The following is a 16,550-nucleotide window of genomic DNA, read 5'->3' on the forward strand; positions in this document are numbered from 1 at the left end:
TTGGGTTTAGGAGTCCAAAAGACCTGGCCTGTTCATTCTGTCAGTGATCGGGACACCTTAGGCTGGTTAGCTGACTGCTCTGTGGTCTCTCCAGAAAATGGAGGGGGCACGCACTGTAGGTTGGGAGAGTGACTGGCGATGTGGTCCCTATCGTCTGTCCCCACCCTTTGTGTCTGGCTATTCAGGGTGATTCTCTAGTTGGGCAGATACTGACAGGCACTGCCGTATGCACGGAGCCCCAGTAGTAAGGAGAAGCACGCAGTCCCTACCCTCCCGGCCGCTCCTGCTGGCCCGAGAGAGACAGATGCCCGGGCCGAAGAAACGAGACTGTTTTGGGTGGTGTGAAGTACCCTGAAGAGAAGGAAGCAGGATGAGGGAGTGGGGATTGATGGGGTGTTATGGGAAGAGTGGGCATGACTCCCTGGATGAAGTGCCTTCCAGGGATAGAGGAACCAAGGGCGAGCACCTGAGGTGGCAGAAAGCCAAGTGCGAGGCACAGCAAGAGGCCTCTAGAATAGTGTGATGAGGGCACGAGTGAGGTCAGAGTCCCTGGGGCAGTCATGTGGGGCCTTGTAGGCCACAAGGAAGGCTTTAGATTTAATTCTAAAGGGGGAGCCTCAGGAGGCTGTAAGCTGGGTCGACATGATCTGATGGATTATTAGAAAGCCAGGAGGGGCTTGTTACATGGGTCTGTGAGAGTAATCTGGCCTGGACCAGAGAGAAGTGTTTGGATTTGGGGTGCGTTTGTGGACAGAGGGGCCAGGACTTGCTGTTGGCCTTTTCAAATGACTTCTGGCAAAAGTATGTCTGTCCAGCAGGCCCCCTCAGGGTCTTCCTTGGGTAGGGGTTGAGGAAATGCTGAAGGGGGAGTCGATAGCTGTGTGAAGGGCGTACGTACAGCACAGTTCTGGCGTCAGCTGAGCACTCCCGTGGTGAGGGTCTGGTTGCTGCTTAACAACAACCCCCAGTGGGCTTCTTGACTCTGGATTACCGGCCTTGGGCACTAAGGGACGAGCACGTGTGTCTCTTGCAAGCAAGCACCATAACCTCACCTTTCTGCAGGCTGAAGATGAGGAGGGGTACCGCAAGCTCATCGACCAGAAGAAGGACAAGCGCTTGGCCTACCTCTTGCAGCAGACAGATGAGTACGTGGCTAATCTCACGGAGCTGGTGCGGCAGCACAAGGCTGCCCAGGTCGCCAAGGAGAAAAAGAAGAAAAAGAAAAAGAAGGTGCGCTGGGACCTGGCCATGTGCCTGCGCCTGGGTGGGACTGGAGCAGCCGTCTTGGCACGTGTGCCTGGGCCTCCCCGGTCAGTGAGTGACCATGTCTCTCTTTATCTCCAGAAGGCAGAAAATGCAGAGGGACAGACGCCTGCAATCGGACCTGATGGCGAGGTAAGGGATCAGGAGTTTCTCTTCATGGAAATGCCAGCCCAGCCCTGAAAGCTTAGATCTATTTCATCCATTAAATTTGTTTTTCTTTTTAAATCGCCAGAGCTATCTATGACGATGGGAAGAATCCACACATGTCCCCTGCCACATCCCATCCCCTCCTCAGTCCCATTCCCAAGAGGGTACATTGTCAGCTCCTGGTGTGTTCCCTTCCAGACTTCTTTTTTTGTACATGCCATTATTTTGTTAGTTTCACTCTGACATAATTACAGGACAGAGAATTCCGACCCCTTCCTCACCTGGGTTCTCCGTTTTCCCACACATTTTTCCCTAAACCATCTGAGAGTTAGATGCAGACATGGCGACCCTTTACCTCTGTATATTTCAGCGTGTTTCCTAGAAACAAGGTCGTTTTTCCATCACTGTACAGTGATTAATGAGCAGAAACGAGCATGGCTGCGATAATACCGTGATCTCGCCCACGGTGCTTATTAAGGTTTGGACAGCGGTCCCTCTGGGGTCCTTCGTGGCAACTCCCGAGGCCATGCATTGCGTTGAGGGGCAGTCCTTCTAGGCCTTTGATCCTGAACAGCTCCTCGCTTCGCCTGAGCCTTTTCTGACCTTGGCATTTCTGAAGAGCACAAGCCAGGTATTTCCCACAGGGGTCTTTTGTTTGGGTTTGACTTGCCAGTTCCTTGTGGTTAGACTCAGGTTATGTGTTCTTGGCAGGAAGACCCCAGAGTGACGCTGTGTTCCTCTCTGTGCCTCACATCGGGAGCACATGGTGTAGATGGCTTCAGTCCCTGGTGATGTTGACCATGATCCCTCGGGGTATGCCAAGGCATCTCTGATGAAAAGTTACTGTTTTTTCCTTTTGTGATTATTAAGTACCTTGTGGAGAGATGCACAAGGCTCTTTAAACGTATTTTACCTCCTCTTACCTCCACCCACTGGTTTCTTCATCTGTTTAATTGGTCTTTGCCTGTATCAGTTTTTGCCATGATGGTTACAAAATGGTGATCCCCCCCGCCCTTCACCCTGAGCCTCCCCTCCCCCATGATTTCTTCTGCATTTTTTAGATGACTTTCTACAGGAAGGAAAAGCTTTCTCTCTTCTTTCCTCTTTGGCCCATGGTGCATAGTTTGCCAGCCCCTGGTACCAACTCACAGGATTCTCATTTAGTTTAATCCTTTATGGTCATTATTTTGATGTTCAAATTATTCCAGTTTGGGCCAGTAAGGGCCCCTTCCACTTGGCCCATGCGTCCTTTGAGGGCTTCCTTACTTCCTTGCACACTGAGATAGCCCAAGCTCATCTTCTGCTTTCCCAGCCAGTATTTAGAAACCCAAGATCACTCTTTCTCTCTGTCTTTGACCCTCTATTCAATAAGCAAAGTAGGTACGTAAGCACGTTCTACACCCAGCGTGGGACTTGAACTCACAACTCCGAGATCAAGAATCGCATGCTCTACTCACTGAGCCAGACAGATGGCCACCACGATCTCTTTAGATGCGATTGTTGATATGGGGTATCATTGCTTCTAGGCCCTCTTGGCAAACAGATCTAGGGAATAGGTGTATGTGTGCATGCATATCTTCATTGCTATTCTGTACGTTCAAAATCTTACATTCACATGGACATCTTTGCGTCTAATCTAATACCATATGGCTATTTCTATTCTTCTCTCTTTCCTTATTATAACAGCTTGAAACTTGGGTCCCATTAGCCATGGTATATTTTCTTATTTACCCGATCCTAGAAAATACATTCTAGGAAATGCATTGAGAATTGTTAACTCGTACTCCTGTGGAAAACAGGCCTCCTCAGAGAGTTTAGTTGGTGTTTGGAGTTATTCAGCCTGAAACTAATGTGCTCCAAATATTACATTTAAAAGTTACTTGGGTTAGTTCTCCCTTATGCCCCCATTAGTGCGGTTTCCCCTGTCCTTGTTGGTTTTATTTATTTATTCATCATTTTTATGTATTTATTTTATTAATTTTTTAAAAAGATTTTACTTATTTGAGATAATGAAAGAGAGAGAGAGCGCACAAGCCAGGGGACAGAGGGAGAAGCAGGCTCTCCACTGAGCAGGGAGCCAGATGTGGGGCTCGATCCCAGGACTCTGGGATCATGACCTGAGCCGAAGCAGACGCTTAACTGACTGAGCCACCCAGGCGCCCCTTTCATTTATGTATTTAACGTGTGAAATTTCACTAGTCTGGTTCTGAAAGTCAGAAGCATACAAAGTGGCCCACTCAGGGCTTGCCGTCTCCACACCCGTTTTTTCCCTACCACATCCCTACCCGCCTCCTGAAAGCCGCCGTTCTCACTCAATACACTCATTTGGAGGAAAGATGTATAAAAGGGGGAGGTGTAAGTAAGTGGTGTTTCCTTTCCCACCTCCCCCACCCCCTCCTCACTCCCACCTCCCAGAGGAAAACTGAGTAACCATTTGCTCTGGGGCCTTTTCTGTGTATGTGCCACCAGATGGTTTTCTTTTTCCAGCCTCTCATTGTATCTCTGACATCTTCCCACATTAGCTCACATACACTTACCTTATTCTTTCAGTGTCACTGAAATATAGTATTTCTTGCAGAAAATATTTAAACAGTATGATGAAAAGCAAAAGTCCCCACAGGACCTGCTCTCTCACGACATGCATGTTGAACATGCATCCAGGAATCATTTTCCCTATGTCCTTTTTGTTTGTTTTAAGGCCTTTTGGGGTGATCTAGACACAGCTAGACTCTTGCCATTCAGGAGAATATCTTGGGCCACTTTCCAAATCAGGCCATTAATTCCATTTTAATTTTAGGGTGTCGATGTGTTGGGATCTCATTCAGCATGCAGACGGATATTTAGATTGCTTCACGTCTGTAGCTGAGATGAAGATCCTGCACTGCTCAGCTCTGATGCACCACCACGTGCCCCTCCCTTCCTGGAGGCTGTTGCCCTGTTCCCTTTCTCCTATTGCACACGTTGTTGTCATGAGCCTCCTTGTCCATTACCTTTTCGTGCTCTTCCCCAGTTGGCGTGGCCTGCCATAACAAAACACCATGGCTGAGGTGGCTTCAATAACAAAAAAAGTATGTTCTCACAGTTGTAGAAGCTGTAAATCCAAGATCAAAGTGCAGCAAGGTCAGTTTCTGGTGAGGGCTCTCTTCCTGGATTGTGGATGGCTGCCTTCTTGCTGTGTCCCCATATGACGGGAGAGACAGCAAACTTTGCTGTCTCTTAACAGGGGCACTATCCCATCCCGAGGACCCCACCCTTGTGACCTCAACTAACCCTCATTACCCCCCCAAGACCCCATCTCCACATGTAGCCACATTGGGGCTTCAGCATTTGGATTTGGGGGGGACACAATTCAGCCCATAGCAGATGCACACTTTTTCCTGGAGGCCAGATTTCCAAAGTGAATGACTAGTGATTAACTCAAATAGGTATTTATTTCATGAGATTTTATTTTATTCTGTTACTTACTTATTTATCTTTTAAGTGGGCTCCATGCCCAGTGTGGGACTTGAACTCATAACCCTGAGATTGAGAGTCGTATGCTCTGCCGACTGAGCCAGCCAGGCGCCCCATGAGATTTTATTTTAAAAGTTATGTTGAATTTTTAAGAATGTGGGCTGGTGTTTTGCTACAGTAGAAAGCCTTTGTAAGGCCACTTGGGGCATTCAAGGGAAAAGTCCTATGGTGGGAAAGTGCAGTTCAGGGAATTCTGTTGGGTAAATCACTGGCCGCTTCTCCTGTTGAGCAACAGAAGCATCACTCTGTGTTGGCTGTGAATTGTGCTTGATCTCAGCCAGCGCTTCTCAGCCTTGGCACCTCTGAATTGCCTGGGAGCTTTTCAAAAAGCCCCAGAGCAGTTGAATCAGAATTTGGGGGTGGGGGAAAGTCCAAGTATCAGCACTGTTAGCCACTCCCAGGGAGCACTTGGGGGTGAAAGTCACTGATGGGGGCCGTCTGCCAAGCCTGCTCATACGGCAGGTGGTTGCCATCACCTTCCATGGTGGGCAGCTTTGAGGGTGAGGTGGTCTGGTTGCATGGGAGCTGATCTCTACTGTATGGGCCATGTTGACGGTGAGTGTGGCACCTTAGGGGACACAGGGCTGGTAGAAGTTCCTGGAAGGTGCAAGCAGAGTTTTAAACCAAGAACTTCATCCTCATCCTGGAGGTTTTCTCTAGGAAATTTGTGGGCGCTAATGGAGGGGGAAATGTTCTTCCAACGTTGGCATCTCAAAATGAGAAATTGAGGAATTCCATATATGCTAAGAGGAAATTAGTTGTTTTGCTTTTCAGATATTCTAGTTAGCTGTTTCACAGAAAAGAATGAGGACCTCTGAGGAAGTCTACAAATGTAGTATCAGTGGGGGAAAAAAAACAAGGGCCATAAGAATGTGAATAATATAGTCATTTGTGTATAAACGGGGAGAGCGCAGTCCTTGTTTCTCACACATGGAGTAGATCTACAAGGCCGCATGAGAAACATACTGGTAGACACATATAGAGAGAAACCGTCTTAATGGGGTCGGGGAAGGGTCCCCACTGTGCTCTTGTGAAGTTGGAGCTATATTTCATTTGAAAATGAAACACCTTGAAGAAACAGTTGTCGTTAATGGATCGTATATTATTACTTGATTATTAATATGTCATTAAGACTTTTTTTTTTTTAATGTCATTAACCCGTTTTCACAACCACTGGCCACGTTTTGTGCCATTTTCTGGGCATGGAGTTGGGAGAGCAGTTCCCAAGGTGGCCGTAGTTGGCAGAAGCCTGAGGTATGGAAACCACAGAGCCTCAAGTTACACATGTGATTTTTTTTCAGCCTCTGGATGAGACTAGCCAAATGAGTGACCTGCCGGTGAAAGTGATCCATGTGGAAAGCGGGAAGATCCTCACGGGCACCGATGCCCCCAAAGCAGGGCAGCTAGAGGCCTGGCTTGAGATGAACCCGGGGTGAGTTGGCCTCATTCCAGGGGCTCTGGCAGCTGGGGGTGATTTTGCTTTCATTTAGAAGCAGGCCAGTTCATTAAAGTGAATCCTGTGGGTTCTGGTGAAGTGTGTATTAAAACACTTATATTTTTTCTAGATATGAAGTAGCTCCAAGATCTGATAGTGAAGAAAGTGGCTCAGAAGAAGAGGAAGAGGTAAGAGTCCATTTCCTGGCAGCTGTGGCTCTTGGTGTAGTAACTTCCACGTCTTGGGCCCTCATCACCCTTTTGCACCGAGATCCTCTCATGCTCTGGGTGGGTGTTGTATGGGGTAGGAAACAGGTACGGGGCAGCTGAGGCCCCCAGTCCTGTGCTTTAGAGCTGCACTGTCCAATACGGAAGCCTCTAGCCACATGTGACTCTTCAGTCTTAAATTAATCAAATTAAATAGAATTTAAAACTGACCATCCTCAGCTCTCCTAGCCAACTTTCAAGTGCTCAAAATTCGAAGCTCTCCTCTCCAGAAAGATCAGTGTGAAGTTGTGATCATTAGATCATGTACACGTTTGCCCATTATAATCTATTCTTTGGAAACAAATAATTGCATTTGTTGTGTAAACTTTCTAAATCATTTAACTGTGCCACGTTATGGTGCTATTTCCTTGGTTGACAAAGCTGTACTGAAGAACCCCGTTCCTCTCTTCTCTCCGTTCTTGAGTGCCTCCTGGGGTAGGATCACTCGGGGAGCAGTCTCTGAAGGCCGTGTCTCAATCCTTAGCATGCAGATGGGTGTTCTCTGTCACCCCCCTTCACTTGGGGTGAGACTGTCAAGTATTAACTACCCATTTTGATTTCTTTTATGAACACTTTGCATCATTTTCCCGTTTCTGACCAGTTGTAAGTGGGTTTTAACTGAGTTTTTAAGTGCTCCTCGTGTATTTTCCCCCACCTGAAGTAGGTATGGTGTTCGCCTATAGTCTTTCTTTTGGTCTGTCCTGATTTTACTTTCCTCCTTATTACTACTCCAGGTCATCTGGAATTTTATTTGGTGTAGGCCATGGGGCAGAGCTCTACCTTGTTCCCCCTCTGAGGAGTACTAAGTGAACTGGCATGCAGTTGAGTCCTCCCATCCCATCAGCCTGTGACATTTTTTTAAATGATGTGTCGAGTTTTTATATCCAGTGGGGTCGTTTTAGGGCCACCTGTTCAGGTTCCTTTAACATTGATTGTAATGATTCTCTAGTAAAATTTTGTTGTAATTTTTTAATAGCTCTGTAGAGGTATAATTTAAATACCATGAAATGCATGCATAGGAAGTGTATAATTCGGTGAATTTATAGACTTGTGTAATCATTATCACACAAATTTTATAATGTTCTGTAATCCCGGAATTCTCCCTCCTGCTGGTTTACAGTTTGTTCTGACTCCTTCCTCTAGCTCCAGGAAACCAGTATCTGCTTTCTGTCTTTGTAGATTCGCCTTTTCTGGAGATTTCCTATAAATGGAGTCCTATAACATATAGTATTTTGTATCTGGCTTCTTTCAGATAGTGTGTTGTTGATGTTCATCCATGTTGTTTGCGAATCGAGAGATCATTCCAATTTATTCCTGAGTCCTATTCCATTGTATGGCGTAACACGCTTTTTTATCCATTCACCAATTGATGAGCATTTGTGGTGTTTCCATTTTTTGCTGTTACGAGTAATGTTGCTGCAAACATTCCCATATGTGTCTTTGTGTAGACATATGTTTTCATTTCTCTTGGGTAGATACCTAGGAGTGGAATTGCTGGGTCATATGCTAAGTTTATGTTTGCCTTTTTAAGAAACTGCCAAACTGTTTTCTAAAGTGGTTGTACCATTTCACGGGTTCCAGATTCTCCATATCCTTGTCCATACTTGGTGTTATCTGTCCTTTTGATTATATCCATCCTAGTGGGTGTATAGCACTATCTCATTGTGGCTTTAGTTTGCATTTTCCTAGTAACTAGATAATGTTGAACATTTTTTCCTATGTTTATGCACCATTCATATATTTTCTTTGGTAAATGCCTATTCAGATTTTTTGCCTCTTATGAATTAGGTTGTTTGTCATCTCATCACTGCATTGTAAGAATTCTTTATATATTCTTGGGACATGTCCCTGATCAAATACATAACTTGCAGTATTTTTTCCTAGTCACTTGACCTTTTGTTTTTTCCCTCAGTGGTGTTTTTGAAATGCAAAATTTTTAAATTTTAATGAAATAGAGTTTTATCAAATTTTTTGTTCATGCATTGTGCTTTTGGAGTTACATCTAAGAACTCTTTGAAGTCACTTAGATTTTTCTTCTGTGTTTTCTTCTAGAAGTTTTGTAATTGAAGCTCTTACGTTAAAGGTCATAGTTGAATTGATTGCTGTGGTCTGACGTACAGGTGTAAGATTTTTTTTGCGTATGGATATCCACTTTATCCAGCACCATTTGATGAAAAGGCTACTCTTTCCTCCTTCAGTTAGTCTTGACACTTTTGTAGGAAATCAGTTGACCATAAATGTAAAAGTTTGTTTCTGTGTCTCATTTCTGTTCTGTTAATCTTCATGTCTGTCTTTGTGCCACAACCACTTTTATCTTGATTGTTGTAATTTATAATAAGTTTTGAAATTAGTGTTACTCCTCCAGTTTTGTGGCTTTCATTGTCTATTCTAGATCCTTTGTGTTCCTATGTAAATTGTAGGATCAGCTCATCATTTAATACAAAAATGCTTGCTAGAATTTTTATTAGATTTGCATTTAATCTATAGATTGATTTGGGGAGAATCACACCTGAACAATATTTAGTCTTCTAATTTATACTCATGCAACGTCTCTCCGTTTGTTTTTATCATCATTGATTTCTCTTAGAAGTGTTTTGTGGTTTTCCGTGTATAGTTTTTATACTTTATTTGCTAAATTTATTTTTTAAAAATATTTATTTATTTGACAGAGAGAGACACAGTGAGAGAGGGAACACAAGCAGGGGGAGTGGGAGAGGGAGAAGCAGGCCTCCCGCTGAGCAGGGAACCTGATGCGGGGCTTGATCCCAGGACCCTGGGATCATGACCCGAGCCGAAGGCAGACGCTTAGTGACTGAGCCATCCAGGCGCCCCTTGCTAAATTTATTTTTAAATATTTCTTTTGATGCTATTATGAATAGAATTGATTGCTTTTTTTTTTTTTTTTAAGATTTTACTAATTCATTTGAGAGAGAGCGACAGAGTACAAGCAGGGGAGAGACAGGCGGAGGGAGAGGGAGAAGCAGACTTGGGCCCCAACTTGGGGCTCAATCCCAGGACCTGGAGATCGTGACCTGAGTCAAAGGCAGACACTTAACCTTATCTGAGCCACCCAGGCGCCCCTAGAATTGATTACTTAGTTGTATTTTTGGATACTTTATTGTGGTTACATGAAAATACAACTTCTTGTATTAGTTTTGAAAAACATTGGTCTTGTATGTATATATGAACTTGCTGAACTCATACTATTTGTTCTGGATAGTTTGGGTTTTGGTTTTTGTAGATTCTTTAGGCTTGTTACATACAGGATCATACTGGGAGCCTGATGCTGGGCTCGATCCCAGGACCCTGAGATCATGACCTGAGCCAAAATCAAGAGTCAGATGCCTACCTGACTGAGCCACCCAGCACCCTGTGCCTGTAAATTTTGAGTTGTTCTATTTTCATTCAGTTCAAAATATTTTCTAATATTCCTTGTGTTTGGGGGTTGGTTTTTTTTTTGACCATAAGGTCATTTAAAGTTTGTTAGGGCGCCTGGGTGGCTCAGATGGTTAAGCGTCTGCCTTCGGCTCAGGTCATGATCCCAGCGTCCTGGGATCGAGTCCCACATCGGTCTCCCTGCTCCTTGGGAGCCTGCTTCTCCCTCTGCCCCCCCCCCTCTCTCTCTCTCTCTCTCTGTCTCTCATGAATAAATAAAAAAAAATCTTTAAAAAAAAATTTAAAGTTTGTTAAATTTTGGGGCGCCTGGGTGGCTCAATCGTTGACCATCTGCCTTCGGCTCAGGTCCTGATCCCAGGGTCCTGGGATCGAGCCCCGCATCGGGCTCCCTGCTCCGCGGGAAGCCTGCTTCTCCCTCTCCCACTCCCCCTGCTTGTGTTCCCTCTCTAGCTGTCTCTCTCTCTTTCTATTAAATAAATAAATAAATAAAATCTTTAAAAAATATATATAAAGTTTGTTAAATTTTAAGCATTTGAGAATTCCCTGGATTTTTTTCTGTTTTTGGTTTCTAATTTAATTTTCTCATGGTATGAGATTACTTTGTATGATTTTCATTCTTTTTAATTTATCAAGACTCATTTTCTGGCTCAGGATCATGGGGAATGTTTCATGTTCACATGTTCTGCATTCTTCGGGTGTAGTGTTCTGTATATAATAGTTGAGTTGGTGGATAGTGTTGTTCAGGTCTTGTGTATCCTTTCTAATTTTGTTCAGTTCTGTTGAGAAGGAAGTAGTAAAATCTCCCAGCTATTTTTGTTGAATTGTCTATTTCTCCTTTAAATTCTCTCAGATTTTGCTTCATGTATTTTAATGTTCTGTTGATACATATATTTTAGTTGTTATATTTTACTGATGTATTTGATATTTTATCATTATTAAACATCTGTTTTTGGGCGCCTAGGTGGCTCAGTTGGTTAAGTGACTGCCTTCGGCTCAGGTCATGATCCTGGAGTCCTGGGATCGAGTCCCGCATCGGGCTCCCTGCTCAGCGAGGAGCCTGCTTCTCCCTCTAACCCTCCCCCTTCTCATGTACTCTCTCTCTCTCTCTCTCTCTCTCACTCTCTCAAAAAATAAATAAATAAATCTTTAAAAAAAAAAATCTGTTTTTGTCTCTAATAATTTTTTTTAAAGATTTTATTTATTTATTTGACAGAGAGCACAAGCAGGCAGAGCGGCAGGCAGAGGGAGAAGGAGAAGCAGACTCCCTGCCGAGCAGGGAACCTAATGCGGGGCTTGATCCCAGGACCCCAGGATCATGACCTGAGCCGAAAGCAGACGCTTAACTGTCTGAGCCACCCAGGTGCCCCTAGTAATTTTTGTTTTAAAGTCTGTTTTGTCCGGTGTTCATGTAGTCCCTCCAGCTTTCTTACAGCTACAGTTTCTTTGCATGGTATATATTTTTCCATTTTTTTACTTCAAACCTATTTGTTCATTTGAATCTGAAAGAGCAGATAGCTAGATCTTGCTTTTTAAATCTACTATGACAGGGCGCCTGGGTGGCTCAGTTGGTTAAGCAACTGCCTTCGGCTCAGGTCATGATCCCGGACTGCCGGGATCGAGTCCCGCATTGGGCTGCCTGCTCTGCAGGGAGTCTGCTTCTCTCTCTGACCCTACCCCCTCTTGTGTTCTCTCTCTTACTGTCTCTCTCTCAAATAAATAAAATCTTAAGAAAAATACATCTAGTATGACAGTGCCTGCCTTTTGATTGCGTTTTAGACTCTTCACATTTAATGTAATTATCGATATGACTTTGTTTACATTTGCCATTTGACTATTTCTTTTGTGTCATGTCTTTTTTTCTTCCTCTGTTCCTTTTTTGCTGCTTCTGTGTTAAGTATTTTTCCTATACCGTTTTATTCTGTAAGTTTTAATTGTTACTATAGCTTTTTAGTTGTTTGCTTTGTAGTTGCTGTGAGGATTACAATACGCATTTTAATTTATAGTATACAGTATATATATAGTATGTAGTGTACAGTATACTATACTAGTATGTACTAGTAAGTATACAGTATACTTCAGATTAATATTAACTCCATTCTGGGAAAATATAGAAATCATGCTTTACTCTAGATCTATTTGCTACCTTTTCTTTGTGTTGTATATATACATACACATATATTACATATATATATATTTATACACCTAGATATTGTACCTATATATGCTATAAACTCTACAAAGCAGGCTTCTGATTCAACCTCATGTCATCTTAACAGTTTGGTCTAAATAAGTCAGTAGAGGACAAGTAAGAGAAAATGAATTTATAGAGTCTTTTATATTGATCCATGTAGTTGCCATTTCTAATGCTATTAGTGTTTGAGTTACCATCTGTTAGCAACAAATTCTCTCAGCCTTGGTAAATCTGCGATTGTATTTCTGTAGCTGTGACTTTGGAAGGATAGTTTAGTCGGACACAGATTTCTTTGGTGACAGCCTTTTTCCTTGTGAATGTGTTATTCCACTACTTTGTGGTCTCCATCTCAAATGATAATTTAGCCACTAATTGTATTGATGACCCTCTGTACTTGATGATTCATTTTTCTCTTTCTTGCTTTCTGGATTTTGTTGGCTTTGGCTTTTTTTTAGCAGATTGTGAACTCTCTGTATTTATTCTCCTTAGTGTTTGTTCAGCTTGGCTGGGTAGTTTCTTGCTTTTCATCAAATTTGGGAAGTTTATCATTGCTGCCTTCTATCAAGATTCTGTATTTGTTGATTTATTGTGCTTAAAGATAGTTTCCTTTGGTTCTTTGAACATATTTATAATAATAGTTGCTTCAAAGATTATATGCTAAGTTCAACATCTGGGAACAGAGAGGATTCATTTACTTTTTCCCTAAATACACCTCACACTTTCCCTTTTTGCTCGTCTTGTAATGTTTAGTGGAAGTTTGTTTTTAACTACGCTGGATTCTGGCTCCCACTCCTGGGTGCCGGTTCTGGTAGTGGTATTTGTAGTAAGGTACTTGGGCGCAGTCTGTGGAGTTCCTTCCCCAGTGCTGTGTGCTACCTTTGGTGTCTCTGCTCAGTTTAGTTTTTGGTTTTATTCTTGTTTTTATTTTTAATCCTGGCTTTCTAGGATTTCTTTGTAACTTAGTAACTTTTTTTTGTAACTTAGTAGTTACATGTTTCTTTGTAACTTAGTAGTCATCCAGTGATTGGGCAGTGATTGTGCTCAGACATCTTGAGCCAATAAAGCTTCTGTCTCTGGTGGATCAGTGTATATAAAGGAACGCATTCTGAAGTTCAGGCCATTTTCAGGTCCGCCTTGGCTTTTACTTCCTGTGAGGCCTGAGGCCCTTCTTCATTTTTCTCTGCACATGGTCACAGGCTTAGGCAGTAATTTGCTTTCGCAACCAAAGCAAAACAGAACCTCCCTTACATAACAGCAGTGCCACTGGCTGGTATGGGCTTTGCCCCCTGCTACAAAGTGCCTGAGTCCCCATCAGCCTCAGCTGCCAGTGCTCTTGGCCTGGCCGTCCTGGCAGAACCTTCAAGGTGGAGCTGAGGGTGAAGAGAGATGGAAGTTGCCCCAAGTGAGAGCGCTACCATCTCCTACCCTTCTTACACAAGGTTCAGCAGGTTTTCTTGGGTTCTCAGGCTCCTAGAGCTCTCAGGTGGTTGCTTTTGCGAATTTTGTCCAGCTTCAAAAAGACGTTTTTTTCATGAGTTTGTGAACTTCCTCACTCAGACTTAGAAGTCCTACCCCCTATTTTAATTCCAGACATGGTGATATCAGCTAGGATAAGTCTGTGCCAAATATGACTTCTTTTTGCCCAGAATGTTTGTGCTGTTATCATCTGTTCATTATTCCAAATCGCTTATAAAATCATTTGGCATGCTCCAAGGGACATCCCACAGGGTTTTGATTGGGATCATTTAGTAGATTAATTACAGATACCTTTTAGTTTAATAGCAATCCCAGTGTACATAAACATAACCTGTTGGTACTTTGTATGATTTACCCAAGAATACAAGAATGGTTTAACATTGAGAAATGCATTCGTGTGTGTTTCAGCAATATGTCCCACAAAATCCCTTTATCATTTGCTCAGTAAAGGCTGAAAAATCCCTTTAGTGAAGAACAGCACTTAAATCTAATTTACAAGTTGATAGAAAACCTCGTAGTAAACTAGGATGGCTGTTCTCACCGTGTTATCTGACACCGTGTAGCCGTTTTAGCCTTTTTCGTAAAGCCAGAAGTAAATCAAGAGCAATAAATACCAAAAAGTGGCTATAACATGTTTAATATTTACAGAATTTAAGAGAATCAAATGAAAAACTGCTTTGAGTTGGTCGGGCAAGGAATAAGCATGGTAGTGTGCATTTTGTGAGGGAGGAAAGCATGGTGCATAAGGCATCTACTACTTGTAAAAACAAGACAATATCCTGAGACAGCTTTAAAAAGAAGTGTCAGTGCTCCATTCTTTTTTTTTTTTTTAAAGATTTATTTATTTATTTGAGAGAGAGAGAGCACATGAGAGGGGGGAGGGTCGGAGGGAGAAGCAGGCTCCCTTACTGAGCAGGGAGCCCGATGCGGGACTCGATCCCGGGACTCCGGGATCATGACCTGAGCCGAAGGCAGTCGCTCAACCGACTGAGCCACCCAGGCGCCCTCAGTGCTCCATTCTTAGGAAAACTAAATGTCATAAATGGAGCAATTAAGAGAAGCAGCAGAGAAGAGGCATGACACATTCCGGCAGAGTAAGAGGCCATGAAAACAGCACTTGCCTCCTGAAGTGTGCCCTCCGCCTGGGAGCCCTGTGCCTGTGGGGGGCCTGGGGTCACGTGGGCTTGTGTCTCGGTAGGAGGAGGAGGAGGAGCAGCCGCAGCCGGCACAGCCTCCCAACCTGCCCGTTGAGGAGAAGAAGAAGATTCCAGATCCAGACAGTGATGACGTCTCGGAAGTGGATGCCCGGCACATCATTGAGTAAGGCGTCCCTCCGCAGCCTCCTGCTCTGCCGGCTTCCTTCAGGGTGGCACCAGCAGGACTGTTGGGATCCCAGCCTCTCTTTGGACAGCACGCACCCCTGTCCCGCTGGCAGACATTGTGGGACTGCAGACGGAACAAATTAATTACCTTCACCTTTCATTGGGTTTCTTAGGCTTTGAATATTCCATCCATTCACATGGTTCATCTTGTGCTTGAGAGAGAGTTGGGTCTAGAGCAAAAGCCGCCTCACTCTTGTTCCTCAGCCGCCCCCCACCCCCGGATCCCAGTCCCTCCCCTGGAAGGAAGTACTTTGAACATCGTGTGTCTTCAGAGTATTTCATGCTTCAACAAACAAAACGTGTATATAATTTTTTTTCACTTATACACGTGTATCCAGGCACACTTTCCTGCCCCTGGCTTTTTTCACCGGAAGTTTTCTCTCAGAGGTGATGCTTTCTTGCTTTCTTTTTTTTTTTTAAGATTTTATTTATTTATTTGACAGAGAGAAAGAGCACAAGCAGGGCGGGTGGCAGGCAGAAGGAGAGGGAGAAGCAGGCTCCCTGATGTGGGGCTCGATCCCAGGCTCCTGGGATCACGACCTGAGCCGAAGGCAGACACTTAACTGCCTGAGCCACCCAGGTGCCCCGAGGTGATGCTTTCTCCACGCATTATCGAGCGGGTGGCATTGTACCTTTCGCTGTTCTGTATGAGCCTGTCCCTAGTGGCGGGCATTCACATTATTTCTCATCTTTTTGCTCTTGTAAGCACAGGTACAACTAACATACTAATCATCGTTGCTTATGGTATGAAGTTAGTTGATACTCTTTAAAAGAAATAGAGGACTGAGAGTCGTATACACTGTAGGTATGAAAGCAACCCTAGAGCAAGCAGGCAGTCCTTTGAAATCATCAGAGAAATAGGGAAAACCCCGCTAAACTCACTGAAGGATTCTTTTTTTTTTTTTTTAAAGATTTTATTTATTTATTTGACAGAGAGAGAGACAGCGAGAGAGGGAACACAAGCAGGGGGAGTGGGAGAGGGAGAAGCAGGCTTCCCGCAGAGCAGGGAGCCCAATGCGGGGCTCGATCCCAGGATCCTGGGATCATGACCAGAGCCAAAGGCAGACGCCTAACAACTGAGCCATCCAGGCGCCCCTCATTGAAGGATTCCTAAGAAGACATAAAGACAGAATCCACAGCACAGCATGGAACAATATGGCAGAAGTTGGATCACGTGTATCTGTCAGATTAATAAAATGAAGATAGTTTTTTTTTTTAATTTTTTAAGATGTTATTTATTTGAGAGAGAGAGAGAATGAGAGTGAAAGCATGAGCGTGGAGAAGGAGAAGCAGGCTCCCCGCTGAGCAGGGAGCCTGACTCGGGGTTTGATCCCAGGACCCGGGGATCATGACCCGAGCCAAAGGCAGACACCTAACCAACTGGACCACCCAGGCAGCTCCAAAACGTAGTTTAAAGTCACTTTTAAAAATAATTCCAGATTGGATCATGAAACAGCCACAACATAAATGATTCTGGTTTT

At 43.9% G+C, this 16,550-nt stretch overlaps 1 protein-coding gene across 10 annotated transcripts in view; it reads left to right on the forward strand.

The window, feature by feature from the left end:
* The window catches only part of SMARCA4 (SWI/SNF related, matrix associated, actin dependent regulator of chromatin, subfamily a, member 4), an 88,419-nt gene that overhangs the window by 27,244 nt on the left and 44,625 nt on the right, over positions 1–16,550 (forward strand). For all 10 annotated transcript variants that reach the window (XM_027582845.2, XM_027582846.2, XM_027582844.2 and 7 more), the window contains 5 exons: positions 1,063–1,230; positions 1,345–1,395; positions 6,225–6,355; positions 6,489–6,546; positions 14,886–15,007. In XM_027582845.2, coding sequence (XP_027438646.1) covers positions 1,063–1,230; positions 1,345–1,395; positions 6,225–6,355; positions 6,489–6,546; positions 14,886–15,007 — 530 coding nt within the window. The remainder of the gene's footprint in view (positions 1–1,062; positions 1,231–1,344; positions 1,396–6,224; positions 6,356–6,488; positions 6,547–14,885; positions 15,008–16,550) is intronic.

Source organism: Zalophus californianus, chromosome 1, assembly GCF_009762305.2.
Source record: "Zalophus californianus isolate mZalCal1 chromosome 1, mZalCal1.pri.v2, whole genome shotgun sequence".
NCBI lineage: Eukaryota > Metazoa > Chordata > Mammalia > Carnivora > Otariidae > Zalophus > Zalophus californianus.